Source organism: Stenella coeruleoalba (assembly GCF_951394435.1).
Source record: "Stenella coeruleoalba genome assembly, chromosome: 2".
NCBI classification, from domain to species: Eukaryota; Metazoa; Chordata; class Mammalia; order Artiodactyla; family Delphinidae; genus Stenella; species Stenella coeruleoalba.
Genome location: NC_137147.1, coordinates 10,580,232 through 10,593,660, shown reverse-complemented (window position 1 = coordinate 10,593,660; position 13,429 = coordinate 10,580,232). Strand labels below are relative to the sequence as shown.

At 39.6% G+C, this 13,429-nt stretch overlaps 1 protein-coding gene across 5 annotated transcripts in view; it reads left to right on the top strand.

The window, feature by feature from the left end:
* Nucleotides 1-13,429, top strand: part of UNC79 (unc-79 homolog, NALCN channel complex subunit) — a 279,675-nt gene that overhangs the window by 125,771 nt on the left and 140,475 nt on the right. For all 5 annotated transcript variants that reach the window (XM_079914612.1, XM_079914610.1, XM_079914611.1 and 2 more), the window contains 5 exons: nucleotides 1,303-1,391; nucleotides 2,010-2,050; nucleotides 4,238-4,266; nucleotides 9,734-9,963; nucleotides 12,311-12,482. In XM_079914612.1, the coding sequence (XP_079770738.1) occupies nucleotides 1,303-1,391; nucleotides 2,010-2,050; nucleotides 4,238-4,266; nucleotides 9,734-9,963; nucleotides 12,311-12,482 (561 nt within the window). The remainder of the gene's footprint in view (nucleotides 1-1,302; nucleotides 1,392-2,009; nucleotides 2,051-4,237; nucleotides 4,267-9,733; nucleotides 9,964-12,310; nucleotides 12,483-13,429) is intronic.

Sequence of the window (13,429 nt, the reverse complement as noted above, 5' to 3'; positions counted from 1 at the left end):
AATAACTCAAAATTGAACAGAGCACTACAGGGTTAAACAAACTACAGTTCATATGTGGAAGAAAAAAAACTACCTGAAGTTGAAAGTTGGATATATAGAACTTATTCCAGAGTAAGAAAAGTGAATCACTCAATGTTAGATTTAATGCTAAGTTTTCTGAATGAGGTCTATCTTGAGAAGCAAAATTCTCTACTGCCAGCATTTCGGTAACAGTTATGATTTTTAAATCTTAATAATACATTTTCCTTTTCCCAAAGAGAGATTATTGTGTTTACTGAATTAAAGAAGGAGTTACTATATGAGTAATACAGAAGCAATTTGAACAGCCACAGAACAGGATGATTTTTTTTTTGTTGTTGTTTTTTGTTTTGGGTCTTCGTTGCTGCACATGGGCTTTCTCTAGTTGCGGTGAGCCGGGGCTACTCTTCGTTGCGGTGCGCGGGCTTCTCATTGTCGTGGCTTCTCGTTGCGGAGCATGGGCTCTAGGCGCACAGGCTTCAGTAGTTGTGGCACATGGGCTCAGTAGTTGTGGTTCGTGGGCTCTACAGTGCAGGCTCAGTAGTTGTGGAGCACGGGCTTAGTTGCTCCGCAGCATGTGGGATCTTCCCGGGCCAGGGCACGAACCTGTGTCCCCTGCATTGGCAGGTGGATTCTTAACCATTGAGCCACCAGGGAAACCCACAAGATGATTTTTTATCTTTATAGAATGAGGGTGGATTTCTTTTTTAAAAAAAATTAATTAATTAATTTTTGGCTGCGTTGGGTCTTCGTTGCTGTGCGCGGGCTTTCTCTAGTTGTGGCGAGTGGGGGCTACTATTCGTTGCGGTGCGCAGGCTTCTCATTGCGGTGGCTTCTCTTGTTGTGGAGCAAGGGCTCTAGGTGCACAGGCTTCAGTAGTTGTGGCTCAGTATCTGCAGCTCACGGGCTTTAGAGTGCAGGCTCAGTAGTTGTGGTGCACGGGCTTAGTTGCTCCGTGGCATGTGGGATCCTCCCAGACCAGGGCTTGAACTCGTGTCCTCTGCATTGGCAGGCAGATTCTTAACCACTGCGCCACCAGGGAAGTCCAGAGGGTGGATTTCTTGACACTATTTGTGACTTGAATTGCAAATAACAGGAGAAGTGAAAAACCACAGCAGCCACATTTAAACCTCCAATGTGGGAAAACAGTTATAGGTTGAATGGGTTTTACTGAAAATATTTATTCTGCTTTGCTTTCGAAAATCTATTATCGAAACATTTGTGCGCTTGATATAGGGAACGTGATAAACAGGAGAGTTCATTCTGTCTTTTCATGTGTTTCAGATGTGTATAGACCCCTCCCTGTCTGTAGCTTTGGGTGATAAACCACCCCCATTGTATCTCTGTGAAGAATGCAGCCAGAGGATTGCAGGGTAGGTATAAGAAAAGGAAATAGGGCTACAATGAGAAGAGAAGAATAATCACTTCGACTTAAATTGGTTGTTACCTTCATTTTCCACTAGCCTCTCTGTTTTTTAAAGGTTAGTTTGTCAGATATTTAATATATATCAAACTTTCATTTGAAAAGATTTCAGCTCTGAAAAATTGCAGTATTTCTCTCCATGTGACAAGAGAAAGCAATTCCACTTAATAAAGCAGCTCCACTCTTCAATTGACCCTGTGAAAAAGGCCGCAGAGAAAAAGAAAAGAAAGCTGTGGTTTTCAAACATGACATAAAATTCATATGGGTTTTCTATGCTTGTTCGTTTCACAGAATCACACTCAGCTTTGTACAAATCATGCTGTATTTTGGTTGACTTAATTAGCATCTGGAAAGTATCATTTAAAGATAACTGAATATGATGAAATGCCTATAATTTATAATTTAGATGGAATGCATTAGACATTTAAAAAGTTTATTATGATAGTGCTCTTAATTACACATCCTTTATATTAAAAGCCTTTTAGCAATAGCGTGCAGCTTATAAGCATTCACGTGGAAGGGTAACATTGCAACAAAGTTCAAAAATGAATTCTGTTTTTCTTTATAGGGACCACAGTGAATGGTTGATTGACGTTCTTCTGCCACAAGGTATGGCTTACTTCAGAAGGGATGAATAATGAGTAATCATGACTAATGGCACCGTTGATTTTTCTCCTTTTGTACTGTTTTATTTTACAAAGACAGCAACCAAAGTATTACTTTCTGTGCATATTCACTGATAAGAAGCATGATATCAATGTCTTGCTTGTAATATACCCACACATTTAATAATGAGGGAAGAGGTATCATCTCCACCACAATTAGAGGTAGGTGTTGGAATTAGGATTCTGTATGACCAAAGCTGGATTCTGCCTTAAGGGGTTTTCTGTGTATATAACAGGTGTTGCCTGCAAGTTTGCTGTGCAAGTCAGAAAGGAAATAAGGAACATCAGTGAGAAGAGCATAAATAATGGGTCTTTCTCTTGCCACGGTTACCAGCTCTGTGTTTTTAGGGAAAATTATTTAATCGCTCTGAGAGTCAGTTTCCCCTTCAGTAAAATGGGGATAAATATATCTGACCCATCTCAGTCAAAAGACGAGATTGTAATGCTTGCAGTTTGCTAGAGTTCTGAAAGCTGTGCCTGATAAGTTGGCAGGTTGCAGACAGAGTGTTTCCCTACACATGGGGAGGCAGGTATTCCAGCCACCTAATTGCAGGATGAAATGACCAGGAAAAATACTTAGCAGAGGAAAGATGAAAAGTGGAAAAAGCTGGGGGCATACTGAGCACAGATCAGGCACCCAGGAAGAACTTGATCTATAACTTCAGAGGTAGATAATAAAAGAATTTTTATGAAAGGCCTCACTTAAAAAGAAATGTAAAAACCTCATGTTAACTAAATTCGGTAAACACTTTTTTCAAAATTTAAGGTCTTTGCCTGATGATAATTACACTCCTTCTTTGTAGTCTAACTCTTAATATTAGGTTATCTCAACCTGAAGAAATAAATTGTTTAGTGAGTGCTCTGCATCTGTAAAATGGGTCAATAATGTCAGCCTCTATATCCTTTAAAGAGACATTTAAAAATTTTATATAAGAATATCTGTAAAAAGATTTGGGCTTACATGGGTAAAGGTAACCTTTTTTTCCCCTTAAATGAGTGAACTTCCAGTGCTCCGAGGTAAAACCCATAGTCAGGTTCTAAACTATGTTTTAAATTTCAGATATGTTGCTGAATTCTGGCCATGATCTGCAGATGATATTCATCTGTGGAAGAAAACCGATAATAACTTTTCATTATTTATCCAGAGATGTGACCCATTAACCTCAGGTTAAGATAAACTCCAAGATTTCAAACTGTTAAATAACCATTAATTATACAAAATCAGTTTTAACAACTGAGTTGTTAATTTCATTGATTTGACATCCGCTAATTCATAATTTCCAGACAGAGTTTGGGAGACATTTATCTTTGATCTTTTTAATAAATTGTGACATCGGCATTTAAGTCTATTTTTTGAGCACTTACTATTTCATGGGAAATGTTAACAGATTCTTGGAAAAATTATTTTCAATTACACCCAAGCATCAGTTTTCATGGAAATAATTGGTATGCCCACTAAAAAGAGTTTTTATCCATTTATTAAAATCAATCCTGAAGTACTAAAGTAATTTGACAGCTTTACTCCAGCTGGCCAATCCATGGGTTTGAAATTGCTTTCTCTTAAATAAGCCTGCAGCTGGTTTTGCACTAGTTAAGGACTGATGTAAGTTGATAGTTTGAGTCTAATTCATCCAAGTTATTAAGTTTTTTTCTATAGTTCTGATATAGCAAATCATCTCCATGGTGAAACTCTAAGCATATCACATCAACTCAGTGTCACAGCATAATGGAAGAACAGTAGACAGGGAGTCCAGTGACATTTGCTCCAGATTGGCCTGTACCATTGATGGCCTGTGTGACTCTGAAGAAGCCATGTAACCCTCAATTTTGTTCTCTGTCAAGTGAGGGGGTGAGGTTAAAGTTATTTGATCTGAATTCTAAGTCATGTCTGAGAAGATTGAATTATTTCTAAGGATAGGTGAAAATATTTGCAGCCTCATTAAACATACCACAGGTATTTTTAACCTCATTAAACATAACTAGATGACAGTTTATGAGAGGAGGGAGAAGCTGTTTTGGCCAAATCTGGAGGTTGTGTTACTAAGCTTGTTTTTTGCTCACCTTGGTGGCTGCCCTTATTTAAAACGGGCTCTCTTTCTTTGTTGATATTTTGTGTACCTTCCCCTTACAGCTGAAATATCTGCTATATGTCAGAAGAAGGTAAGAGCAAACCATCTGTGTGGTGGGGCATGATTTGCTGTGTTTGTATGTAAATTCATTCATTGACATCTGCCTCATTTCTGCACCATGGTTTCCCAGTGTGTACATGTCACTGTATTTGTGAAGGGGGAAAGGAAATAATTCAGCATGCAAGATTGCTGTGTCTGGATGGTCTCTATTTACATTTCTGCTTTTGCTTACCCATCTATGCACAGTGTTTCTGAAAAGTAATCTGAAATAAAAGCATATGTGTAACTCTGGGATAGAAGTCTACATACAAAAAGGTTTGAGTGACAATGCAATACATGCAACTTAACTTTGGTAAAGGATGATCGTGTTTGCTAAAAGTCTTTATTGTTTGGAAGTGGAATGCAAATAGTCCAATATATGTGTGTCAGAAACATACCCAGACCAAGTATATATGGAAAATATTAATTTACATGTAAGTTGAATGATATCTCTAGTTAACGATTCCACTTTTGAATAGCCACTGTTCATGACAGTTTCCCTAAGCCATTTCCATCTTCTTTTCTTGCTCCAGTTGCTGAAAAGTACAAGAGAAGGTAGTATGGTGTGATACAAAGAACTTTGCACTAGTTGGTTGTGATACTTGGGTTCTGGTCGGCTCTATTCCCACCTAGCTATGAGACTATGTACAAGTCATTTATGCTTTTTGGGAGCTGTTTATGAGTGGATACCTTTAGAGGGCTGTTTCAGTTATCTATTGCCACCTAATAAACCATCCTAAAATGTACTGGCTTATAACAACAAACATTTGTTTGATCACGATGCTGTGGATCGGCAGTTTTGCCTATGCTCGCCTGGGTAGTTCTCTTGATAAACTCCTCTAGGCTCACTCATGTATTGATAATTGCAATCAGTTAGTGGGTTTGCTGGCAACTGGTTGGTCCCAGATGACTTTACTCCCATGTCTGGGGCCTCAGCTGGGATGGCTGGAATGGTTGGGATGACAGGGGTGTCTGGCCCTCCCTCTTTCCATTAGGTGTCTCATCTTCCAGGAGGCTAGGCTGGATTTGTTCACAAGATATCAGTGTTCTGAGAAAACGAGAGAGGAGGTTGCAAGGCCTTTTGAACCTGAAGCTCAGTAGTCACACAGCATCACTTCTTTTTTTTTTTTTTTTTTTTTACAATGTTAAATGTTATGTTTTATCACATTTACGATGCTGTGTTTCCAAGCATTATACTATAGAAAGAAGAACACTCATTACTAATTTCTAAATCATAGTTTGTATCATATACCTTTTATTCTAACACAGCATCGCTTCTGCTGCATTCCATTGGCCAAAGCAAGTCCAAAGGACAGCTCAGTTTCAAGGAGTGGGGAAATAGACTCCTCCTCTTTATAGAAGGAGCAGCAAGAATTTTGTGGTCATATTTAATGTACCACAATCTACCCTCTGGGCATCATTACTTACATTCTTTCCATGTACCAAATACTCTCAGCACCTTATAAGACCTCCAAAAGTCTTACCCATTTATGGCTTCAGGCTTAAAGTCCATTGTCTTATGATCTGCATCTGGTCTGGTCACTGATGAAACCCCTCGGGTATGAATTTTCTTGAACCAGAGACCTGTGAACTAAAAAGGCAAGTTACATACCCAACACAAAATGCGAGACAGGGATTGGATAACAGCCATAGACCTCTGTTCAGAAAGAGGAAGGGGAAGCAGGTAGCTGTTACTAGTCAATAGCAGCTCTAGCCAGGAACATGTCAACAGTTCCTCTGTCTTTAAGGAATAGCAAATATGCCTTGATTAGGATCTGATTTTGCTTCCTGGGAATAGTTTCCTAAGTCATTTCTTTCCTGGGATCTTTGCTCCACTCTTTAAGACATCTTTCCTTTATAATAAGAAATGGCCCATGTTGCAGCTGAGTAACCCTCTCAGTCTGCTTCCTGTATGTAGAAGTTGGGGTTCCATAGTCCTCTTTTCGTGTTGAACTGTGTCTGTCCCATTTGGTCTGCTGGTGGTACTTTTGCTAGTATGCCTCTCTTTAAAACTTTGTGGATTTTCAATGAGTCTAATTGGGGTTCAGTGCTGTCAAAGGCACATCTATAATTCTTTTTGAGTATAGAAATGCCTTCTATACTTTGGGCATTTCAGCCCTTAACAATAATTATTAGAAGCCCTGTTCTAGCTGGAAGGCTCAACTGGGCATCGCCTTATATAGCTTTCTGAAGTTTTAACAAGGGATCATATAGTCATTCAGCATACTTTTGATTTCATTTTTATTCCGAGGCTATTTCCTACTTTGAGAATCTTTTACAAGCTGGAGAGACTAGGATGAGAAACAGTTTTATTTCTAAATTGGCATTTCCTGGCTCTGGTGGTATACGTAACATACTTGACACCCAGGGTGGATCATTTTTTAATACTCCCCTCCGTTATATGACAAAATTATTTTCAGTAATAAAGTTAAAATTAGCACATTTTTATTACTTATCCTTTAATAAATGTTGTGTTTTATATGAAAGTTAATTTGGAGAACTTTCCTTAAGTTCCTAATAGATCAGAATTGTTTGAGCTTGCTTTGGGCAAAGTTTGTGTCTTTCAATACTATATATTCAGTACTACATATTCCTACATTTGAATAGTAGGTTTGAGATAAACATCAAGATTGTATCAAATACAACATTGTAAATCAGCTATACTTCAGTAAAAAAATAAATTAAAAAACTGTATCAAATAAACATCGAGAGACAGATGCTTTATTTCAATTCTGCTGTTCTGTGAGACCACTTGGAATTATTTATTTATATTTAAAATTCAAAGCAATGAAACAGAGTGGCTAGAGCGAACCTTTGAAAACATGCCCAGCTGAATCTGAACCTAAGGGAAATCTCTCTAATTTACTTTTGAAATGAATGCATGTAGCTGAGTCCACAGGGTTTAGGACTGATTGTGGCTTGGAAATATATTATTAAAACTTAGTAGGAACCACAGCAACTGTTTAGAACTTTGACCAACCAAAGGTTATTTAGGGGCAAAGTATTTTATTGCTGATATTATTTAGAATTGATGGCACATGGGGATAAGGCAGGTTGACTTTTAATTGATATTCCAGATACTAACATACACAGTATGTCCAGATACTACCTAAGAAATCACTCAAAATGTAGCAGCATGAAACAACAACTATTTAATTATGCTTACAGATTCTGAGGGTCAGGGATTTGGACAGGACACAGTCCACAGCCTATCTCTGCTTGATGATGTTTGGGGCCTCATCTGGGAAGACTAACTTGACTAGTTAGGGGCTGGAATTACCTAGAGACATCTAGATCGTATGTTTGGGCTCTGGGATGGGGTGACTTGAAGGCTGGGCTTAGAGTAGAGACTTACACATTGCCTCTCCATGTGCCTTGACCATGGCACAGTTCTAAGAGTATCCTGATGAGGAAGCTTCTGAAGAGAGAATATTCTAAGACAGCAAGTTGGAAGCTGCATGTCCTTTTAGAATTTGCCTTGCGAGTCCTGTGAGTATCACTTCTGCCGTGCTCTGTTGGTTGAAGCAGCCACAGCCCATCCAGATTCAAGGCTCATGAAAGCATATCTGAGGAACTAAACCAAAAGAGCCTCACCCACAGCTGGACTTAATTTAGACAAGAAGACCTTGGACCTCCAGCCAGGAATTTGCATGTGGGAAGAATGTAAATAATTTGTGACCAGAAAATAGGATTGGAAATTGTAGGCCTTAAACGTTGGGACTTTATTATAGCTAATAACTACCCACTAAACCCATATCCACATCCTATTGTTTATGTAACAGTGGGAATCCCAGAGGAACAAAGACTAACTATAACTGGAAGGAAGAAATAAACACTAACAATGTACTCCGATATAACCCACCCTGCTAGTGATGTGGTTGGGTTTGGTTTGGTTTGGTTTGGAGAAGCCCCAAACCAGTAAGGATTCATGTGCTTCCAGAATGAAATTTAGTAAGTGAAAGAGAAAGAAAAGGCACAAAGCAGGAAAGACACCTCACTTGGAGAAGTCAGGGCTGACTTGGATGCTGAAGAAGACCTGGGCTTCAGATGCAGAGGCAGCACACTGTATTTTAACAAATAATTTTTAAAAACTTGTTAATAAAAGGGAAAAAAGATCATAAAAAATTTAAACTTGCTTTTATGATTTATTGACCTGGGTCCTGTTCAGAAAATGAGATTTCCTAGCACTCGTATCCAAAGCCTTGTGCTAAAATCGAAGTGGAACAAGCCTTACTTTGAAATGGTTGTTCCGATAGGCAATTCAATACATTGTCAATGTTTGGATATAGGTTTTGTACTTGCCTTTTTCCTTCTTCTGTCTCTGCACTTCGCAAGATATCTGTCATGGAAGGTTTTCAGTCTTCCTCAAGCCCTGAGTTCATAATGGCTTAGGATATTATTTCCCCTATTATATTCCATCTTTTAAAAAATTTTATTGGATTATAGTTGATTTACAATGTTGTGTTAGTTTCAGATGTACAGCAAAGTGATTCAGTTATACATATACATATAGTCATTCTTTTTCAGTGTGTTCCATCTTAATAAGCTCTATTGAAAGACTGAAATGCTCTCTTGACACAAGACATTGATTATGTGGTGGTGACATCTCTAAAAGGCTTGGGCACAGTTTTGTGCAGAGGTCAGGGATATTTCCTGATTGCTCCTCAAATTGCATTATGTGGGCGCTGCCTTTCTCCCCTGCTTCTTGTCAGGGCAGCTCTGATAATAACCCCCCCTGAGCTTCAGAATCTCTCTTATACTGCACCACTTTTCTCACTTCATCTGTTGACTCCTTTCCTCTAGTTGATGTCAGCCGCTGAGTCTGTGAATGCTTCTTGCTGTGTTTTGATGTTCCTGTGGTGTCCACTGACATATTCTTTAGGTCTTGATAGAAAGAGTGCTGGTGGGGATGGACAGGCCAGCTTTGGGGTCATCAGCTCGGTGCAGCACAGCTCCCTGCCTGTCCTTGAACGCACCAAGGACAGATGAGCTGCAGTGGAAATCGGCCCTTTAGGTGGTGGATAAAATAATTTTGAAAGTTTATTTTAAGGGTTAAAATTGTTTGTTTCCGACTCTCATGTGCTGTGATGCACTGTCTCTGGACCACAGTTTTAATTTTTTTTCATATTTCTGCTGAAAACTCTTGAAATGCTAACTTGAAATAATCCAGGAAGACCCCCATGCCTCATGGCTGAGGTCACTTTACAGAGGACTTTTCAACAGTTTCACTCATATTTAGAACGTTTCTACCACTCACACTAATAGAAACCACTTCTCACCTTTATTTTTAACTATAGCTGAAATCTCACTGGTTAGAGATGACCTGCATTTTGGAAACTAGTGGCACTTCAGAAATGCGCTGCCACTTCCAGTGGCCCTTTAAGTTTCCATTTGTTCCAATTAGTAGCCAAATTTACCTCAGTGGTGACTTTTAATTGATTTCACTCTTTTTCTTCTAGAACTGCAGTTCCCACGTTAGAAGAGCTGTTGTCACCTGCTTTTCAGCAGGGTGTTGTGGTCGTCACGGAAACAGGCCTGTTCGGTACTGCAAAAGATGCCACTCAAATCATCACAGTAACGAACTGGGAGCTGCCTCGGAGACCCACCTCTATCAGACCTCCCCTCCACCCATCAACACTCGAGAATGTGGTGCCGAGGAACTTGTCTGCGCCGTGGAGGCGGTGATTAGGTAACAGCTTCATTAGAAACTTACGCTGAAAACACTGCCTTTGCTTTGAGCCACCCTGTTCACATTGAGATGTGCAAATTTATTTATTTATTTTTATTTTTAGAATTATTTATTTATTATTTATTTTTGGCTGCATTGGTCTTTGCTACTGCACGCGGGCTTTCTCTAGTTGCGGCGAGCAGGGGCTACTCTTCGTTGCGGTGTGCGGGCTTCTCACTGCGGTGGCTTCTCTTGTTGTGGAGCACGGGCTCTAGGCACGTGGGCTTCAGTAGTTGTGGCACACAGGCTCTAGAGCGCAGGCTCGGTAGTTGTGGCACACGGGCTCAGTGGCTCTGTGGCATGTGGAATTTTCCCGGACCAGGGCTCGAACCCACATCCCCTGCATTGGCAGGCGGATTCTTAACTAGTGCGCCACCAGGGAAGTCCGAGATGTGCAAATTTAATTCAACTTCAAGTGCCCTCAGCCGGGCAGCTCAACTTCCACAATGTTGCAGTGACGATGTTTTAATTCATTCATTCAACAAATATTTTTATCTAATGCCAGTTATGTGCCAGGCATGTATCAGACACTTGGAAGACAGAAGAGAGTAAAATGTAACCTCTGCTTTCAAGTTACCCATGTAGGGACTATAAAAACAGAAGAACGAAATTGCAATCCAGTGTGGTGAGCACAATGACAACACAGAGTAGGGGGTCTTAGGGGAATGAAGTGGAGGCGCCAGTCAGAGTGAGAGGTGGGAATAAGGCTGTCCCAGACCTGACTGATAGCAGTGAAGGATGGGAGAGCTCTAGATAATTTGGTCCTGGAGTAAACCAGAAGACTGTGGAGTAAGGCAGGGGCCTGATCCTGCAGGCTTCTGGCTTTTTCTCCTTCTGTCACACACAAAAAAGGAAGCTTTAGAAGTGATAACCTCTAGATTTGTTCTCTTTTTGTATAATATTCACTGAGGCAAGATTTTTAAAAATTAAGAAAAAATATTAGAATGCAAGTTTTTTTTAGATGTTGGGGGTAGGAGTTTATTAATTAATTTATTTTTGCTGTGTTGGGTCTTCGTTTCTGTGCGAGGGCTTTCTCTAGTTGTGGCAAGCGGGGGCCACTCTTCATTGTGGTGCGCGGGCCTCTCACTATCGCGGCCTCTCTTGTTGCGGAGCACAGGCTCCAGATGCGCAGGCTCAGTACTTGTGGCTCACGGGCCTAGTTGCTCCACGGCATGTGGGATCCTCCCGGACCAGGGCTCGAACCCGTGTCCCCTGCATTAGCAGGCAGATTCTCAACCACTGCACCACCAGGGAAGCCCCAGAATGCAAATTTTAAAGCTAGAGACTAAGTCTTCTGTTTCTCTTATCCCAGTGGCTGATACATGTAGAAGTGCAATAAATGTTTGCTAAATAAAACATTACAGAAAGTTTGGAAATAGAAAAAAAAATCAACCATACAGCTGTCATCATCATCACTTTTGCACATGTTCTTCTAGGTTTATTCAAATGCATATTTTATTTATATAACTGTAATCACAGTGTATCCACATTCTTTTTGATGTAACCTTATACCATTAGCTCTTTTCCATGTTGTGTAGTTTCCACATTTATCCTTTTTAGTGCCTACATAATATTTATCTAGATTATTTTCCTCCACCAGTAGATATTTCAATTTCTTCCTTTTTTTTTTTTTTTTTTACTGTTAAAAATAACTCTGATAACTATTTTTGTGTATAGTGCTGTTTGTATATTTTTTTTCTTAGGGTAGATGACCAGATGTGGTTGACTGGGTCAAAGGATCTGAATATTTTAATGGTGCTTGATACATTACCCAACTGATTTTCAGAGAGTGTATGTGAATTTCATACATCACCGTATGAAACTGATAGTTTTTGCTAAACCCTTGCCAACATTGGGTATTATGTTTTTAAATTGTCATTTGCTTAGCAAGTGAAAAAGGAATCTTCGTTGCTCACTGTCAGGTCTTTGAATACTAGATATTAAATAGTTTTCCATCTGGGTACTAGTTCCTCAGTCTTTCCTTGTATTATGCAATTGATGTCCACACAGCTTCATATTAGATATAGGAGAAGCATTGACATATAGTGGGATGGTTGGTGAACTAGAAGCCAGAAGGCATCAGTTCTGCTTGATTCTAATTGATTGGAGGAAGTAGCCTCTTTGTGCCTCAGTCTGTTCATCTTTGAATTGGGGATGGAGTAGAAAATAGTAAGGAAATTAGGCTCCTTCCAATTTAAAGGAGAGCAATGAGTAATGCTTGAGTACTCATGAAGTAATTGCTCTGAATAGGTCATAATCTCGAATGTGTTTTTTGGCAGTCTCACTTGAAATCTCTCCCCTTTGGCAGCTTGTTGAAAGAAGCCGAGTTCCATGCTGAGCAGCGGGAACATGAGCTCAATCGCCGGCGGCAGCTGGGCCTCTCCTCCTCCCACCATTCCCTGGATAACGCTGACTTTGACAACAAAGATGATGATAAACACGACCAGCGGCTACTCAGTCAATTTGGGATATGGTTCTTAGTAAGAAAAGAAGTTAACTCTTCTCTGCTTTCTTATGTTTCATTCCAACATTGCGCTGATGAGGAATTTCTTCTGTTCTTTTTAAAGAAGTAAATAGTGAATAGTGAAAAATTAAACTTAGCATAGGGACTCTATACTCTAGGACAGTGACTGCACATTGGATTTACCTGGGAAGGCTTTTAAAAAATGCCATTGCCCAGATTCCACCCCAGAATCTTGGGACCTTTTTAAAAAGCTCCCTAGTTGATTCTAATGAATAGCCAGGTGTTGAACCCTACCGTGCCAGACCCTAAACTGTTGGAAATGCGCAGTTTGACAATAAACAAGTGGGAAAGTTGCTAGGGTATATTGTGAAATATTGGATTCAATATAATTTACAGATCATTCATCCGATCAACATGAAAGTTTGCTTGAAAGTTCAGTCTCTGTGGAGCTTTTTGTGTATTTATGGCAAGTCTGCAATACAGCCAGAAAAATTATAGCCAAACCAATGCAAGGAATTTGATTGCTATTGACTGATTCAACTGCAGTATTCATTCAGGAAAGATCAAACATACAGATCCAAAGTTCCAAGCATGCTGAATTTGCCAGTTCTGCAGAAAAGCAGACTTTTGTTTTTGTCCGTTGGAGACCTGGGCTAAGTCTCCAAAGTGATACATCTCTTTTATGCTTTCACACATTTTTTTGGTTTTGTTTTGCTTTGTCTTGTTTTGCCAAATTGGAGTTTAATTGTTGATTTCGCATGTCTTGCTGCTAGAACTTATTATCTAATGACATACTGACTATTATTGTGAACTCCTGAAGGCAAAGATAGCGTTTTACTTATTTCTTATATTCCTGAACGCTACTTCAGTGCTTAATAAGAGATTATTTCAGAATGATTGAATTACTAAGTGATGAGCAGTTTTGGAAAGTCTATTTATAATATGGTGAACTGGGGGGGCTCT